The sequence below is a fragment of the Chelonoidis abingdonii genome, chromosome 2 (genome assembly GCF_003597395.2).
Source record: "Chelonoidis abingdonii isolate Lonesome George chromosome 2, CheloAbing_2.0, whole genome shotgun sequence".
In the NCBI taxonomy this organism is placed as follows: domain Eukaryota; kingdom Metazoa; phylum Chordata; order Testudines; family Testudinidae; genus Chelonoidis; species Chelonoidis abingdonii.
Window position 1 is genome coordinate 188,798,000 of NC_133770.1, and position 18,527 is coordinate 188,816,526.

The 18,527-nt window shown below is 41.3% G+C and overlaps 1 protein-coding gene across 3 annotated transcripts in view; it reads right to left on the minus strand.

Annotated features, from left to right (window-relative positions):
- Positions 1-18,527, minus strand: part of MBOAT1 (membrane bound glycerophospholipid O-acyltransferase 1) — an 85,736-nt gene that overhangs the window by 23,854 nt on the left and 43,355 nt on the right. For 2 of the 3 annotated variants that reach the window (XM_032776975.2, XM_032776977.2), the window contains exons 4-7: positions 15,564-15,659; positions 6,011-6,066; positions 2,976-3,030; positions 1,574-1,757 (exon numbers count right to left, since the gene is read on the minus strand). In XM_032776975.2, the coding sequence (XP_032632866.1) occupies positions 1,574-1,757; positions 2,976-3,030; positions 6,011-6,066; positions 15,564-15,659 (391 nt within the window). The remainder of the gene's footprint in view (positions 1-1,573; positions 1,758-2,975; positions 3,031-6,010; positions 6,067-15,563; positions 15,660-18,527) is intronic. The other variant, XM_032776976.2, reaches the window with a different exon arrangement.

An 18,527-nucleotide genomic window follows, 5' to 3' on the forward strand; every position in this document is an offset into this window, starting at 1 on the left:
ATAATGCTTCCCACTTACAAAAATAAATTGACTAAAGACCCAACGAGACTGGTAACTTCCTTTTCCTCATAATTAATTTGTAACAAGGACCAGCTGGTATAATGGATCAGTGAAAGCCATGCAAAGTTGGCTTTAACATATTTTACTAATTAATCTTACAAATAGAAATAAAAGAATTATTCAGATCTAAAATGGGTCATGTTCTTTCACCTAAGCACTGTATATGATCTACTGGAAGTGCCCTGAGGACAGAGAAGTTTCCCTATCTGTGCAGTTAAGCATAGGAACTGATTATTGGATTCCTGCTGGAAGCACAAAATATTCTGATTTCCAGTACAATTAGCTTGTTATATATCTAGGTTCTTCCTGTCACTCCCATCAAGGTGTCTGAAAGTGCCTCTCAAAATGACTTAGACAGATACTGTCCTGCACCTAACCTAACAAATATATATTTTAAGAATGTGTAGTTAGTGCCCTAGCACTCCAGAAATCAGAATTATAGGTGTAAGCTATGGGTGAATGCTTTGTAACTGGCTTTCACATTTCCACCATGAATAAACAGATTCACTCATACATTCATATTGCAAATAGGTGAATCTGTAAGAGTAGACACCTAATATCAGGAGAATAAAAACCAATATAACATTATTATTTAAACACTGATGTAACTAACTCACTTTTAGCTCCTAAATACTTTTTTTTTTTTACATGCATTCCCTATGTAGTAAAACTTTAATGCATAATGTCATTTTAAAGCTTAACTTTTTAAAGAAAAATACTAATTTTTCTATACTACATATATATAATTTATGCAAGTGACACAATGTGGGCTTGATTCTGACTTCACTTACACTGTCGGCAGATTTCACCAGTGAGAGATCAGGATGAGGCCCTGTATATATACATATTCCACATTACAGAGAGAATATGCAGAACCAAATTCTGCTCTCAGTCAGTTACAAAGGTATAAATCCAGTCACTCCAATGTAACATTTTTCTGCAATACATGAATGCCACTTGTGGGATTATCCAGTTAATATTTAATAATATAAAACAAAAATGATAAAGTTCTTGCAATGGATTTATCTTTTTCAGACTTAAAAGATGGCTTCAAAGATACTTTAAGACAGTCACCAGGTTTCCTTGAAATGCATCTGGGCAATTTACAGTAATTAATCATGATTCCTGCTTCCAACATGTCCTTTACAGTACAATAGTTTTTTCAGCTTTTCTCTTTTGTAAAATCTTCTCTCTCTTTTGTCTAAGTCTGAATTACAATTCATAATAATCAGAATCTACAGTATGTTCCCACTGTGAACAGAGAGACTTACACATATGATGTTCACCAACCAATGAGCTGCTATGTGCTCTTCTGAACAAAGGGATGATGCCAACCCTCAACCCCCTACCTTTGTTATCAACACAAACAGCAGAAAACAGTTATATTTTCTGACACAATACCCCAAGCAGTTTTCCTTGTTTGGTTTTAAATGAGGTGCAGTTATAGGAGTCAGACATGCAAAGCAGTATTCTCTAGCCCTTTGCAATAAATACTTGGCTTTTCAAAACTTACAGTTGGAGAAGGATCAGGAAGTCTGTCATAACCCTTTTGCTTCCAGTTCACTTCTAAAAGTTTCATATGCACATGCCTCCCTTCAATGAAGGCTATATAGTCCTTGTAATTGCTGCAAGGTCCAGCTATGACACTCATAAAATTGAGGAGATAGCTCAAATATTCCAGTAAGGAAGGTCTTATTCTGTCAAAACATCCACACACAAAACAGAACAAGGTAAAATATAGCAAAGAGTTCCATGGGTACTTTTGATAAGCTTTTGAATTGCACTGTGTACTATTTTGCCAATTCTGTGAATTATTATTCAGAGTATATTAAAAACTTTACATACAACAGAACCTCAATTATGAGTACTCTACATTTTTAAAGCCAGCTCTATACTAAACGATAAATGGAGACATAAAGCAACAGGTCACTGTAGAAATGTAAACCTCCCTACAAACTTTCATTTTTCAAGAGATGACAATCATAGTTCCATCATCTAATAATTAGGTAAATTTTTCAATGGCTCACAGTTAAACCTTGAAAACTGAGGAACCAATTATTTTGCCCCAAGCAAAGTTTCAAATGTATTAAGCACAAGGATCAAAGTTAGTTACTGCTGTAACTTTTGGCCTATTCAAAAAAGATTTCGCTTTCATTCCACAATTAGAGTGGAATTAAAATAAGATTGGGGCGGGGGGAAATGCTTGTAATAGATAAGCAGCATCCACTTTCTTTTGGTAAACAGTGAAATCTGTAGTATCAAAGTTTGTACTTGGAAGATGAAGAGATGGAGGAGAAACATGCATCAGTGTCCAGAAATTGCTGGTAGTAGGTTAAAAAAAAAACAACCCAGCAGCATCTGAAGTGTCAGAAGCAAACTTCATCCTTCTGTTTTAACATGGATTAGTGCTTTGATGTAGCTATTGATGGGGGCGGGGCACACGTATTCTAATGTGAAAGATAGCAGACCACAATGAAGGGGTAGACGAAAGCCTAAAAATCCAAGCAGCACAACTTTATTAAAGGGCCTGGTTCAACAAAGCACATAAGCAGGTGCTACACTTTAGGCACCCATTAAAGTTAATGGGATTTAAGCACGTGCTTAAGTACTTTGCTGAATCAGGGTCTAAACCTGGCCTTGGAGAAACGAGGGCTCTATTGGTATATAGTTAGTCAGAGGGAAATGAAGAACTCATGCATGGGTGGTTGGGACATGAACATCACAAAAAGAATTACCTTAATGAGCATTAAAGCATCCACCTTTGGCACTGGGTGGATTGCAGGCAGTACCTACATTAACAATAATTTTGAAAATCTGACTCCTGGTAATGAGTCAGGGAAGAATTAAAAACCCCACAGACCGCTATTACTTAGATGAGGTTAAAGACACACTGAGTGAGAGAAGTAAATTCTTACTTTACAGCAAGCCGATTTTGCTCAGCAGTGAGGTCCTCAGCTTGTCGGCCTATTCCTAGCAAGAATAAATAATAGGCATGACACAATAAAATCAAATTAGACTCTTCCAAAAATAACTGCAGAAAACTATTCCAAGATGAAAGGTTATATGCTGTAGGCAGTTACTGGAGATTTTAAATTCACAGGCCTTCCTGCGTTTCATTGTTACCAACAGTAATAATTTGATTTAATTTTCCATCCTTTAAGTCAAACATGCTCATTCTCAGAAGACTGCATGAAGTACTGAGAGTGGATACTTTAGGGTCGATTCCTCTCACCTCTCCCTACAAGGCTCTCCTTCTCCTTTGGATCTATCTCCCTTCCTCATTCTCTCCTCTTCAACATGAGGTCTCCACAACCTCACCATCTCTGTACCTATTGAAACAGCTTCCCAAGTAGGCATCCACCAGCATTCATCCCCTGTGGCTATTATTATAGCTCTGTACCAGGAAATCCCAGTTCCCAGAAGATGCTGGTCCTCTTAGCCACAAGCCTCCTCCTTATTCCCATGTGAGGAAAGGGGCAATTCACAGCAAGAAGACTGGCCAAGGGAGGGGAACTGGCTGCTGGCATGGGAAAGAAGGGGTTGGTCAGGACTCGACTATAGTCAAGAGTTCCAACTGAGTTTCCTTCTGCCCAGGGACTGACTCTAACCACTGAACTCCCAGGCTCAGACTATACCCACCACTGTAAAATAGACACTTGCCACTTGACTAGTGCGCTTAAACACTCTTTCTTATGTAAAAACCCATATGATTAATGGAATATTAATTATGTTATTTTGAACACTCAAATGCAAAAGTTCAGGTTATCATATTAACATTAACTATGTAACACCGTACAGCCTGTATATTTCATAGCATGCATTTAACAACCAAACACTGATATATTTAAGTGCACACCCATCACCGTTGCACTAGCATATTTAACCTCTTTTTTATCTTCTATTTTTGGAGAGGTTGGGGGCAGGGTTGGTTTCCTTTAGAAGGGAGTTGTATGTATTTTCTAAAGATAAAGTCACAACTGCTTGAAAATGGAAACTGCATCAATTTTATCCACTCCACAAGTATGAAAGTTTGTAAGGTAATAAGCACTTACCACTACAATTAATCTGTAGGACTTTTTAAAAGATTAATTTCAAATGCGTCTGTCTCTGCTGTTACCATATCTTCCCCCCTCATGTGTCTGTTTATTTACACCTGTTGGATATTACCTAAACCCTAGATTACTACTCTCTCTGAAGCACAGACTGTCTCTGTATTATTTGTTTGTACAGTGCTTAGTGCAATGGGGCTCAGATCCCTGCGTGGAGTCCCCAGGTAGGGTTGCCAAACATCAGGTTTTCGACTGTAACACCCGCTTGAAAAGGGACCCTGGCAGCACCAGTCAGCACCGCTGACTGGGCCATTAAAAGTCCGGCCAGTAACACAGCGAAGCTAAGGCAAGCTCCCTGCCTGTCCTGGCTCCGTGCGGCTCCCAAAAGCAGCCAGCATGTCCCTGAAGCCTCTATGCGTAGAGCCGGCTAGGGAGGCTCCACGCGCTGTCCCCACCCCGAACTGCAGCCAATGGGAGCTGCAGCGGCAGGGCCTGCAGGCGTGAGCAGCACGTAGAGCCTCTTGGCTGTACCTCTGCCTAGGGGCCACAGGAACATGCCGGCTGCTTCCAGGAGCCGCCTAAGATAAGTGTTGCCTGATGCCCACACCCCTCATCCCCTCCCGCACCCCAACCCTCTACCCCAGCCTGGAGCCCCCTCCTGCACCCCAAACCCCTCATCTCTGGCCCCACTCCAGAGCCCACACCCCCAGCTGTAGCCCTCACCCCCACACACACACCAACCCCCTGCCCCAGCACAGAGCCCCCTACCACACTCCAAACCCCTCATTTCTGGCCCCAGCCCAGCGCCCACACCCCCAGCTGGAGCCCTCACCCCCTCCCACACTCCCACCCCCTGCCCCAGCCCAGAGCCCCCTACCACACTCCAAACCCCTCATTTCTGGCCCCAGCCCAGCGCCCACACCCCCAGCTGGAGCCCTCACCCCCTCCCACACTCCCACCCCTTATCCCAGCCCAAGGCCTCCTCCCACACTCTGAACCCCTCAGCCCCACCCCCAAACCAGAGCCCCCTCCTGCATACCACAACCCTCATCCTCAGCCCTACCCCAGAGCCCACCCCCCCAGCCGGAGTCCTCACCCCCTTCTGAACCCTAACCCCTTGCCCCAGCCTAGTGAAAATGAGTGAAGGAGAGGGAGCGAGGGGGAATGTAATGGGTGGGGCCTTGGAGAAGGGGTGGGGCAGGACAAGGGTATTCGGTTTTCTACAATAAGAAAGTTGACAACCCTATTCGCAGGTGCAGCCACTACAGAAATAAATAACAACAACACTAATTACAATTGCAATGTTTAAGCCTTTTATTGTCCTGGAGGCAGGCATCTTTCTGGAAAATGATGCCATTTGTGACACTAGCAGAGTCAAAGAGACTTGGGCCAGGTAGGCATGGGCCCAGTTCGGGTCAGGGTCAGACCTAATAATGAGGCTCAAGCAGACTTCTAGGCTATGCAGTTAGTCTGGAGCAGACTAGCACAGGGTAGATTCATACCCCAGCTTGCCACAAATTGTTTGTTTGTCTAGACAAGTCCATACTGAACATATTAAGTCCTTGGGCCTGATTCTGATCTCACATCAGCGTGAATCAAGAGTAACTTGAGGGAAGTCTGTGAAGTTACATAGGTGTCAAACAAATATTAAAGGAGATCAGACTCAGGCCCATGGACTTCAAACCGGAGGTAACCTTCTCTGAAGTATAAAAGCATCTTTATTATAAAAAGGTTTAGAATCAGGAAAAATGCAGCAAAATCTGTCTGTTTTTCACAAATCACTGCCTTTCCTTGTTTGGAGAAACACCAGGACCTAAATACATCCCTAGGGTAACTCCATTATAGACAATGGACTGGAATGGAAATGCTGCCTTTAGGATACCGGGGGTTTGTTTGCTTACCATCATGCACTTGGAATGCAAGAGTTGTGATCTTCTGTGTAATAATCATCAGTGGGCTATAATGTAAAGATATAGAAAGTGATGAATGCCTTTTCATAATATAGTGCAAATCCTTCCATCTTATTTTTATATGAATTATTGGATTGATTGATAATAATTTTACTCTTATCTAATGTCTTTCATCTCAAAGGATCTGAATTCACTTAATTAGTCAATGAAATGCAACCACCTCTGGGATGAAAGGTATTGTTGTAACAGTTTAGAACAAAAAGTGGAAAATGCCATAGAAACACCAAAACTGCATGAGGAATTTAAGTAGGCAGAACATAATTATCCATGGTAGAAACTGGGGCAAAACAGCAAAGTTAACAACCCTACAGTAGAGTGCGGTAAAATCTTTAATTACCAAATGCAGTCGGAACCTTATTGTAGGTCTCATCCAAAAGATGGTACCTCAGCCAGTACAGCGTACACTATGCTAAGGGTGTCATTCTGGAATAAATAATACCTCAGGATGAAATACCATCACCCTTGTTGCAGCTCATCTGGTTTTAATCTCTTTGGAGTGGGAACTGTGCCTAGCAAACATTTTTAGGCAGAATAAAACTACCACCTAGTTCTTATATGGAGCTTTTTATCAGTAATTCTCAAAGGGATTTATAAAGCAGGCAAGTATAATTATTACCATTATCCAAATGGGGAAACTGAGGCATGGAGGGGCTGCGACTTGCCCAGGGTCACCCAGTAGGCCAGTGGCAGAGCAGAGAATAGAACTGAGGTCTCCTGAGCCCCAGTCCATTGCTCTACCCACCAGGCAACACTATATTCAAAAATCTCCCAATTCAAAATCAGACCTGATGGTTAAGATTAACTGTTTGCCTTTCGGTAGCCTCGATATAAAAGTTTCAGTGATTTTTCTAAATACTCAATGTGTTGAAAAAAGTGTCGAAGGTACAGAAGAATCCCGATTACCTGAACCACTCAAAAGATTATGTTCACATAACCAGATTTCAACAGAGTCACATAAGCAGGGAGTCATGATGGCAGTTCAGTAGACTGAGAGGTTGAGATACTGTAGATTCAGCAAACTGGAATTCAATTGTATTTTAAACCCTAAATGTACATCAATATCATTGTAATAATTTTATACACAAAGAATATGCTTTATCCTCATCCTCCTCAGACATCGACATCCAAAGGGAATCCACAAGCAGGCACAGTTATCTGCAGTTAGTGGAAATCGTAGAATCACAGGACTGGAAGGGACTTCGAGAGGTCATCTAGTCCAGTCCCCTGCACTCATGGCAGGACTAAGTATTATCTAGACCATCCCTGGCAGGTGTTTGTCTAACCTGCTCTTAAAAATCTCCAACGATGGAGATTCCACAACCTCCCTGGGCAATTTATTCCAGTGCTTAACCAACCTGACAGTTAGGAAGATTTTCCTAATGTCCAACCTAAACCACTCTTGCTGCAATTTAAATCCATTACTTCTTGTCCTAGCCTCAGAGGTTAAGAAGAACAATTCTTCTCTCTCCTTCTTTTGTAACAACCTTTTATATACTTGAAAACTGTAATCATGTCCCCTCTCAGTCTTCTCTTTTCCAGACTAAACAAACCCAGTTTTTTCAATCTTCCCTCATGTTTTCTAGACCTTTAATCATTTTTGTCACTCTTTTCTGGACCTTCTCCAATTTGTCCACATCTTTCCAGAACTGGACACAATACTCCAGTTGAGGCCTAATCAGCACAGAGTAGAGCAGAAGAATTACTTCTCGTGTCTTGTTTACAATACTCCTGCTTATATATCCCAGAATGATGTTTGCTTTTTTTGCAACAGCGTTACACTGTTGATTCATATTTAGCTCGTGGTCCACTTCCCCCAGATCCCTTTGCGCAGTCATTTCCCATTTTGTATTTGTGCAACTGAATGTTCCTTCCTAACTGGAGTACTTTGCATTTGTCCTTATTGAATTTCATCCTATTTACTTCAGACCATTTCTCCAGTTTGTCCAGATCATTTTGAATTTTAATCCTATCCTTCAAAGCACTTGCAACTCCTCCCAGCTTGATATCGTCCGCAAACTTTATGTGTACTCTCCATGCCATCATCTAAATCATTTTGATGAATATATTGAACAGAACCAGACCCAGAACTGATCACGGCGGTACCCCACTTGTTATGCCCTTCCAGCACGACTATGAACCACTGATTGCTCTCTGGGAACCAGTGGTGCAAGTAAAATCCATGTCTTATCGGTACGGGGAGGAGCCCACCAGCTAAGGCGGGCATGTGATCTTCCCATGCGACCCTTCATGTGACTCCTCACTGCCCTGACCCCAGCCCAGGGCCCTCATGCTCTCCCCATCCCCTTTGCACATCCATCCCATGTTACGTAGGGTGGGGGTGAAGGGGGCTCGGTCTTCCTCCTGCTGCGCCAGAGACAGGGCTGGGGAAGGGGTGGTACAGCTGCCAGCATTCTGCTTCTTTCCCCACTACTGCCCCTTCCAGTGGGGAAGGAGCAGAACTCCCAGCCTACTTGCATACCGGCCTACTTGCACTGCTGCTGGGAACAGTTTTTCAAACAGTTTTGCACCCACGTTATAGTAGCCCCATCTAGGTTGCATTTCCCTAGTTTGTTTATGAGAAGGTCATGTGAGACAGTATCAAAAGCCCTACTAAAGTCAAGATATACCACGTCTACCACTTCCCCGATCCACAAGTCTTGTTACCCTGTCAAAGAAAGCTATCAGGTTGGTTTGACATGATTTGTTCTTGACAAATCCATGCTGACTGTTACTTATCACCTTATTAACTTCTAGGTGTTTGCAAACTGATTGCTTAGTTATTTGCTCCATTATCTTTCCAGATACAGAAGTTAAACTGAGTAGTCTGTAATTCCCTGGGTTGTCCTTATTTCCCTTTTTATAGATTGGCACTATATTTGCCCTTTTCCAGTCTTCTGGACTCTCTCCAGTCTTCCATGACTTTTCAAAGATAAATCGCTAATGGCTCAGATATCTCCTCAGTCAGCTCCTTGAGTATTCTAGAATGTATTTAACCATACATTCCAAAACATTCCAAGAACTTCTTGGATAATCTGTGCCCTGCTGAGTTATTTTCCCAGCAGATCCCCTGGGTAGTTCCACTGAGTCCTGTGCTTTGGATGATTTTGTTAGTTGTTTAAAAAAATCCTCATCCACCTCTTCTTCCTGGTTAGGTGGTCTGTAGTAGACCCCTACCATGACATCATCCTTGTTTTTTACCCCTTTTATCCTTACCCAGAGACTTTCAACAAGTCTGTCTCCTATTTCCATCTCAACCTCAGTTCAAGTGTGTACATTTTTAATATAAAAAGCAACATATCCTCCCTTTTTTCCCTGCCTGTCCCTCCTGAGCAAGCTGTACCCTTCAATACCAATATTCCAGTCATGCCTATTATCCCACCATGTCACATTGGTTCAGCAACAATTTTTCCTTTTAAAAGCAAACTTTTGTCAGGCATGATTCTTGCTAATGATAAAAATGATTTATTTTATGCTAACGTTTAAGTAACTTTAAATCAGAGAATCAAAGCCAAACGGATGTCCCTTTAATTGCCTGCATTTAGGCACCTGCGTTTGAAAATTGGGCCCCCTGCTGTAAGCCAGTGAGCACTGAAATGCAAACAATTCAGATGGACTGAAGGTCATGCACAAAACCAGCCTGTATTAGAACACTGCTATGATACATGAACATCGAGAAAAAAGAAAGATTCTTTCTATCTATAGTAGTATTTATAGAGTACTCATCGTAATATCTAGCAACCAAGTAAAATTCTTAAGTCTTGCATACAATTTAATCTGAAAAAAACAACGTTCTCTCCCTTCCATCCCAAATTTGAAATCTAAATAAGACATAAAGATTGATAGAAATGACACCCCTGATGCAGAAAAATACAACGTATCATACCAAGCCAGTTTTGAAAAACCAATAGGAGTCTTTATTTTCCTCCTGGGTTCAAGATGCTTAATATACAATGATAGCAAGACAGGGAATTAAGGGTGCTAGAGAGGGAAAACAGTGGCATAGAACAACAGCTCAGCTAAAGTCTCCAATATTTAAGCAGACTCAAATTGTCTAGTCTAGTCTATTCCACTATCCTCAGGAAAGCGGAAAACTGTCTTGCAACATCCCCTAAGCAGAAATCTGCCTATATCGTGTCACAGCCAAGAAATAAGTCATTGTGGGCTCTGATGGGATAGCAGCCTTTCCCATGCACACATGAAAGCACATGTCCATACTTCTGTAGTGCCTGGTACTGTAATCTCGTCTCCAGCTGTAAAAGTAAGATGAACAGGTCTGCCGTCCCCCTGCCCCTCCTACCAGGCCACCGACTTCATCTTCATGTCAGCTTAGGAAATTTACAGGACAGAGTAACTGAAAACTTTGCCGTTTCACTTTGTGCCCTGAAATTCAAGTGCTTCACCTACATCATATGCTAAACCCTTCTAGCATCCAACCTTTGAATCCATGTGGTGCTCACACATCCTGGTGATGGGTACCACATAGATTGCCATTCAGTTTACAGAATGAGAAGTCCTAATGAGATGCCTAACTTGGCACATGGCAGCACATTATGCAACTACTGTTCTATATGGGTCCACTATAGCATCTGGACAGACACTTCATACCTTCCTCCCACCTAAAATGCTGAGTCAGGTGATGCTGATACACTGAGATTTCAAGCCTAGTAATAAAATAGACAGTACAGCAGAGATCAGCAATCGCTGCCTCTTGACATATACAGAGCTCTTTCAATGTGTCCCTGAAGATCAGCTTTGCAGATAAATGCCAGAACACTGTGTTTAATATCTGCCAGCCTCCACTGTTTGTGATTAGTTACCAGGTTAGAAGTCTGGATATTTAAAGTATTAAAAAGAAGCACTGCCAACTCTCAGGATTTTATTGCAGGTCTTAGGACATTTGATATGTTTTTAAAACCCCAGCTCCCTGAATCATGTGGTTATATGAGAACCTCAGCTTTTGTTGTTTGTTTGTTTTTTTAAATAAGTTCCTAGCCCTACTAATTGTAGAGAAAGGTTTGAAAACATGCATCCTCCAAGCTCAAAAACAGAGCCAAAATAAAAAGAACCCAAAGCTTATTTTTAAAATCCCATAATTACTAAGTCAGACTCAGGATTTTTGAACACTTAGGTTTGGCAATACTGAAGGAATAAGTTACTAATTTTTTTTTTAACTTTCAGGTAACATCTAATTATAAATGGCACAAAAATGTTGAGTAAATTAGTATGTCAAACATGGTGCCCATGTCATGCAAGGTCAAATGTTTCTTACATAAATAATAAAAATTTGACTCAGTTTGAGAAGGCTGCAGAGGTGTGCACAAAAATAGACATTAATAAAATCTACTGTATACCCACAAGCGAAGATCAGAACCTATTATTTTGTTCAAAATGTTGACACAGTTTATTGAAAAGAGGCAAAGAAGTAGGTAGACTTTAAAAGAAAATAACAATATTCTATGAGAATAAAACCTACAGATGATACTTACATTTACAGAAGAAACCTAAAGGAAGACATTTGAAATACAGCCATTTAGTCCCAAAACTCAGATCATTTGAGCTCTGTTTAACCATGACTAAAAAGAGCTCCTCATGCTTTGCAGCTGAAAATTAAAGGATATTATCCCACAATGCCTAATTTGTGAATATCATAGAAAATAAAACAAATCAACACTATTGCTAAAACCTGACCAGAGAAACAGAAACTTAATTTCCCGATGCTATGATTTATTTCCAATATTTTTGATATTTTTTGTGAATTTATTTCCTTGGTCTCGAAACCAGACCTCACATGATCAAGAGCACTCATGAGATTGTCCAGTTGGTCTATGATTTTTATTATTGTACTAGAAACTCCATATCAGCATCTCTTGCTGTATTTTGTTACTTCTGTTTTCAACAGAAACCAGGAAGTGCGGCAGCACAAAGAAGATGACATAAAACTGAATTTTACACACCTCAAATCAGTTTTCAGTTTGTTTCTGTTTAGGCAGAAATTCAGGTCACTTCCTAACTTAAAATCAGAACGACTTATTTCACCCATCCCCAACTCTAAACAATATGTTCAGTTGGTGGCGTATATTAGATAACTATTCTTTACAGCTGAAAGTTTTCATTCAGAAAAATGTTTCTTTCTGAGGGAAGTGTGTGGCATAGTAACAAGATATCAAGCTTTCCAACTCTGATTCACTGGTTTGAATTTAAGCTGGTTGGTAGTTACCACCCACGGTTCTTTATCAGCTTATGTGTAATCAGTTAGTGGTATCCGGTTTCAAGTGGACAAATGCTAAACAAAGTAGTCAAGCAATGAATAAGCATGGAATGAATGAAGAGAGTGCTACAGAAAAGAGGCTTATTGGCAGAGCCATGTCTTGCACTGCTACTACCCATGTTGATTGTGGTCTGTGGATACACAGAGGACTTCAGTCCCCAGAGCTGCTGTCCCATCACTTACAATGCCAAAAAAGAATTTCCTTAATATATTTTCAAAGAAAACAAATGTTTCCATCTAACTCTTTGGAGTGAGTAATACTTCTGTACTTTGTTCTGCAATGGTGTAACAGTAAAAGAATACATTTAGGTCAGTTTCCGTTGTCAAATATATTTTCTTTTTACAAATTGGCTATTCTACCATTGTTGCTAACTTTGGGGACTGAAATAAAACCTGTAGGAAGAAAGAAAACACAGCAAAGCATTAAGCATTAGAAGATAAATCATTGCCTTCAGTGATGCTCATTGCTAAAAAATTGCTTTATAAAGCGTTTAGAGATTTCTCATTTAATTATGTTCATTTTTAGGGTGGTTTGCTAGAAAAGTTGTCATTTTTTCCTTTGGAGTAAAGTTAGAGCTGATGAACTGTTTTAGCCCAACAGCCCTGGAGAATGAAGTCTTCCATTTATCTACAGCAGAAATATGACACATGCAGTAAAAAGTGCAAGATTGCGTATCTGTCAGCCAAAAGGCTCCGATTTACGCATGAAAACACCACCTTTCAGGGTGAAAAGATAGGTCAGTCTCCAAGCCAATTCAAGCATTTGCCTCTCATATAAGACTGTTAATAAGGGTGGTAACTAGTGCCAATTTTACGGTGATTTTTGTGCTGTGAATTTTTCTACTAGGAATCGTGCGGAGGCCCCTAGAATTTCACATAAGCCATTTGTGTCATCCACAGGCCTGCAATGAATATAAATGGTAGTGCTTTTTGCTCATAACAAACTGGTTGAACTTAAACCTGTAACCAAAAAGTGAGAGGCACCGTGGCTCCAGTCCAGCAAAAGGATTTAAGCTTGTGCATAATGTAATGCATGAGTAGTCACACTGACTTCATTCATACTGTTCACGTGCACAAAGTTAAGCACATGTTTGAGTAGTTTACTGGATTGGGACCCATGCCCATTACTAGTCTCCTGAACTATCATATTCTTTTGATTTTTTTTTTTAAACTAATCCATTTCTGGTAAAAACTACAATATTACTACACTGACAGTCTACCTATGCTATAAAAGAGGATGATGTATTATTATTAGCAGTGCCAGTCTTATAAAGTATTAAAAAACACCAAAAATCAACTCACCAGGATAATCCACTTAGCATAAAGAAGGAGGAAAAAAAATATGTAACTGGGGTAAGAAAGAGTTAAAAAAACCTAACTAATCCTAAGAACAGCTTATAAATGCCAAAGCAAAGCATCCAGAAAAGGACTTATAATAAAACAGGGCTCTCAAACTTTTGTACTGGTGTCCCCTTTCACATAGCAAGCCTCTGAGTGTGACCCCCTCTTACAAATTAAATATACTTTTTAATATATTTAACACCATTTTAAATGCTGGAGCAAAGCAGGGTTTGGGGTCGAGGTTGACAGCTCGCGACCCCCTGTAATAACCTCGCAACCCCCTGCGAGGTCCCAACCCCCAGTTTGAGAACCCCTGTAATAAAATATGCATGTTTCACTCTTTCAAAAATGGGATAAAACAGCTTTGCTGGTAGCTGACCCTTTAAACCTGAAAGAAACAACCAGCTACAGCTATTCTGGAAGTTATCTCCCTTCCAGCAGGAGAGGGGCAGATGGCTCCTTTCACATTGTTTTCCCGGCTTGGCAAGAAAGGGCTTTGTGATAATCCAAGGACTGTCTCCCCCAGAGTAGAATCAGAATGAGGAAAGAAGGTTTGGGGCCACTCACCGGGACTGGCAATACTGGTCTACTGCACTATCAAGAAAGGAATAAAGAGAGCAACAGTCTATCCCACCCAACCAGACAAACTTAAGAAAGACGCAGCTTGGGCCAATCTGCCTTGCTGCTTCCTTGGACACTGAGGGATTGGCAGATAGGAAGATAACCTAGGACCCACTCCACCACCAAAGAGTAACTTCGGAACTTACTTTCCCATCCCCACTCAAGGTAGAGAAGCAGATAAGCAGACTCTCCCCACCTCTGACAAGATGCTGTTTAGGGTGACCAGATGTCCCGATTTTATAGGCACAGTCCCAATATTTGGGGCTTTTTCTTATATAGGCTCCTATTACTCCCCACCCCCTGTCCTGATTTCTCACACTTGCTATCTGGTCAGCCTAGTTCTGTTGTGCAAGAACACACACAGGTACACCTCGCTGGCTAATGGAAATTTTGAGTCAGTCTAACATCATGCAGTATTTACTTTGAACAAGTATTTCTTGAAAGATTAAGTAAACAAGATTGCAGGACCGCCCTTTGCGGCATTCTTTTAACTGTACTAAATTACGGTCCTAAAATAATTTAATAATAAATTATACTGTTGCCAATACATATATGCTAGGCTTAGTGTTAATGTAAGTATTGGGAAGTTATGTTAACTGAATGTATTATACTCTCCCTACAATTCAGTTCACCCATGCCAGGTATCTCTCAAGACCACACATAAGGTGAAGTAAGCTTTGGTTTAAGGAGATAGGAAAACGGTCTGGGTCAGGACATATGAGTATTTTTCCATATTAACAGGTAGGGAGTTGTTCTCACAAGCTAGTACGGAAATGTCCCAAAGGAAAAGGACAAGACATACGAATATTCTGCCCTGGCATAAACCTAAGAGGTTTCTTCATGCTCCTTGATACCTGGAGTGCATGCTTTCAGAGCAATGAGATAAGGGGCACATCATTTTACCATAAAAACAAAGTAGAAAGCAGACTGGTTAAATCTAGTTTCAGATGATGTACACAGTACCTTTTACTTGTCAACAGGTAGAGGATAAAAAGATGGCTTTAAGAGTGTAAATTTGGGAAACACACCTTCTGTGTAAAGTGAATTTAACAATGCTACACGAGGTGGCTTCCCAGAAACTGGTATCATATTGAATGTTTTTTCCTGTTCTATATTATTATTGGCTTATATCAATAAACCTGAGTGATATTAGTTAATTTGCCTCTTGAATATATTTCATAATGAACCAAAGTGTGATCAAGCAATTAACTATACAATTTATCAACAGACATAGATTACGAGCTGGATACTCACCCAGAGAAATCTGTAGTGAGAATACCATAATTAAATATGTATATTCGGCTAATGTGACACAATGTCAGGTATCCCATGGCTACCACAAAGGAGTACCTAAACAGAACATACAAACAAACAGAAGAGTTACCAACCAAAGCAGAGTCAAGACTTTACATTCACCTCATACAAGGCAAAACAAAAAATGAGAGTAAATGTATACATGTCAAGATGATAATCAAAACTGAGACACTCAAAATTACTAGTCACTTTGGAAAATTATGTCCTAGAATTCAAGTGTCTGAAGCCAGATAACATTTAACATACTGCTGAAATTATCCATTCTCCTTTCTGTTCTGTGTACATACACACACACACCAGAAATACTTGAGACTCTCATATTGCAAGTGTGTAGAAAACAGAAGGGAAAGAATATAATTATGCTTTAAGAGTACACAATCGCTGTACATTGTTTTCAGTAACATTTGGAAGACAATTTCTTTTGGCTTTACATGCTCAAACAGGCTGTTATGCAAAGTTTTTCACACAGGAAGTATTCTTTAACTAGGGTTTGAAAAATCCACTCTCTGGTTTGTGTCCTGTGTGAGTGTAAAATTAGATTAGGCAGGATGGCTAGTGGCATCCTGTACTCTGACATTATAATAGTTTAAGGCAGTGATACTCAGACCTCAGGGGTTCAGGAGCCAAATTAGCAATCAGCATTACCCAAAAGAGTCACAATAGCGTGAATTCATTGTTTCATTATATGTGAACAGTACTACAGTAAAACAGTATGAGAGGGGAAATATTTCACACTATTGTGGCTCTTTTGGGTACTGCTGATCACTAATTTGACTCCCGAATCACAGAGGTCTGCCATATATATAATTCTCACAGCAAGTAAGTTAATAAATTAGTGCAAGTTCATAACATAATTGGCTAATAACATAGTAAAAGCATCCTGATTGGTTAATAATTAAATCACACTGTTATGATATCATGTGCTGCAAAGACATCCAGGAGACACATTAAAGAGCTCATGTGCAGCTCATGGGCCACATGGGAATGCTGCTCATGGGCCGTAGTCTGAGTATCGCTGGTTAAGGAGTGCAGTGCTGCAGATCCTCTGTGCAGCATAAGGAGGGGTAATCCTCAAACCCTGTTACTTCCTCTCCCGCTCCTCATCAGGGCCGGCTTTAGGAAGTGCGGGGCCCAATTTGAACAGTTTCAACGGGGCCCTGGCAGGGATGACTAAAAAAAATCCAAAACAACAACAAAAAACATCTGTAGAAAAACACGTGGGGCTTGTATTCACCAGGCGGTGCTCTGAGTCTTCGGTGGCACTTCAGCGGTGGGTCCTTCACTCGCTCCAGGTCTTTGGCGGCACCGAAGGACCTGCCACTGAAGTGCCGACGAAGACCCAGAGCAAGCGAAGGACCCGCCACCAAAGTGCCGCTGGAGACCCGAAGCACTGCCAGGTGAGTAAAAATTAAAGAGGTGCCTCTAGCCAGGGAAGGGATTCTCACTGGGTGCGGGGCCCTCTTAGGCGCAGGGCCCGATTCGGGGGAATTGGTGGAATTGGCCTAAAGCCGGCCCTGCTCCTCATCATCCCCATCCATAACAGAACAGGAAAGAGGATGCCGGCCGATGTAGGTTGCCAGTGAGAGCCTGGAGACAGAGAAGAGCAGGAAGGAGACCAACAGAACCAAGATTCACAGACCAGAAGGGAGCAGCAGTGCACCAGAAGGCTGAAACACCAAATTGAGAAGAGAACAGCAGGTGATCCTACGAGCCCATCTAGAATTGAGGTCATCAGGGTCCAACATCATATCAGCAAAAGCAGCCAACTGGAGCCCAAGACCATAGAGCTCTAGCAGTAGGGGGCAGGCAGGAACCCAATGATTGGGAAATCAAGGTCTTCACACCCAAACAGAAGTGGCACAAATTGGCCAGCAGAAGACCAGGCAGGCAGACTGGCGAGTGTGAGGCTGTGGCCACCAGGCCCAAGTCAGGACAAACCAGAATGAGGAACAGAACAGAAGATGAAATGGCAAAAGAATTAGCCAGCCAGGAGGGGGCGGAGCCAGGCCCTTGTCCCTTTAAGGCAGGTGTGTTTAGGCCCCCAGTGACTAATTACTTACAACCCAGGTGATGGGTTTCAGGTGAGGGATCAGGTGACAGCCTGCAGGGTGATCTGGTTCTCAGATAAAAGGTCAACAAGTAGCTTGGTCAGGGAGAGGGGCCTGCAGGTAGCAGGAAGGCTCCTGTAGGAGACCCAGTGTTAGGATGAAGGTCCTGGAAGGTGATTCTCCATACCACGTAGGTGTAAAATCTACCTGGACACATCTGTTGTATGAACAGGGAAAGAAACCTTATGTGGAAGAGGCTTTAGGAGGAGCCAGGCAGCAGGACCTTATTTATCTGTTTTGAGTATTGATTTTAAAAAACAAACCCATGGGCTTGACCTACTACAGCCCTCCTGGCTCAAAACAGTAGAGGAAGATAGAACAGCCTATGCAGAGACTGGACTAATGGGGAATAGGAAGGGTGCAGATTAGATTCATTCATGCATTCATACTTTTGCTATTTTCCTTACTCTCCTTTTTACCTCACTGCATGAGAAATCTCTTCCCTGAGAAAATACACTTTTTTATATTCTTATTATGAATATTCTCGTATGTTGCTGAAGGAACAGGGCATGGCTTGGGGACATAGTGTATTAAACACTATGAATAGGCTCAGTCTTTAAGCCAGCAGCTGTTGGCTACAGGTTTCAAGCCCCATTTTAGCCCATAACATTTATCATTTAAGTTACTTTTCCTGTTGCCTCATTTAATTAGAACATGTTATGTTTGAGCCACAAAGCTATTGCTAAGAGTGAGGAATGGCCCTGTTCCAACTTTCCCAGCCCTGCTAAGATTTTCAGCATGTTCCATCACAATTTCAAATCAATGCAGTTCAAAGTATGACTCACTATTGCACTCT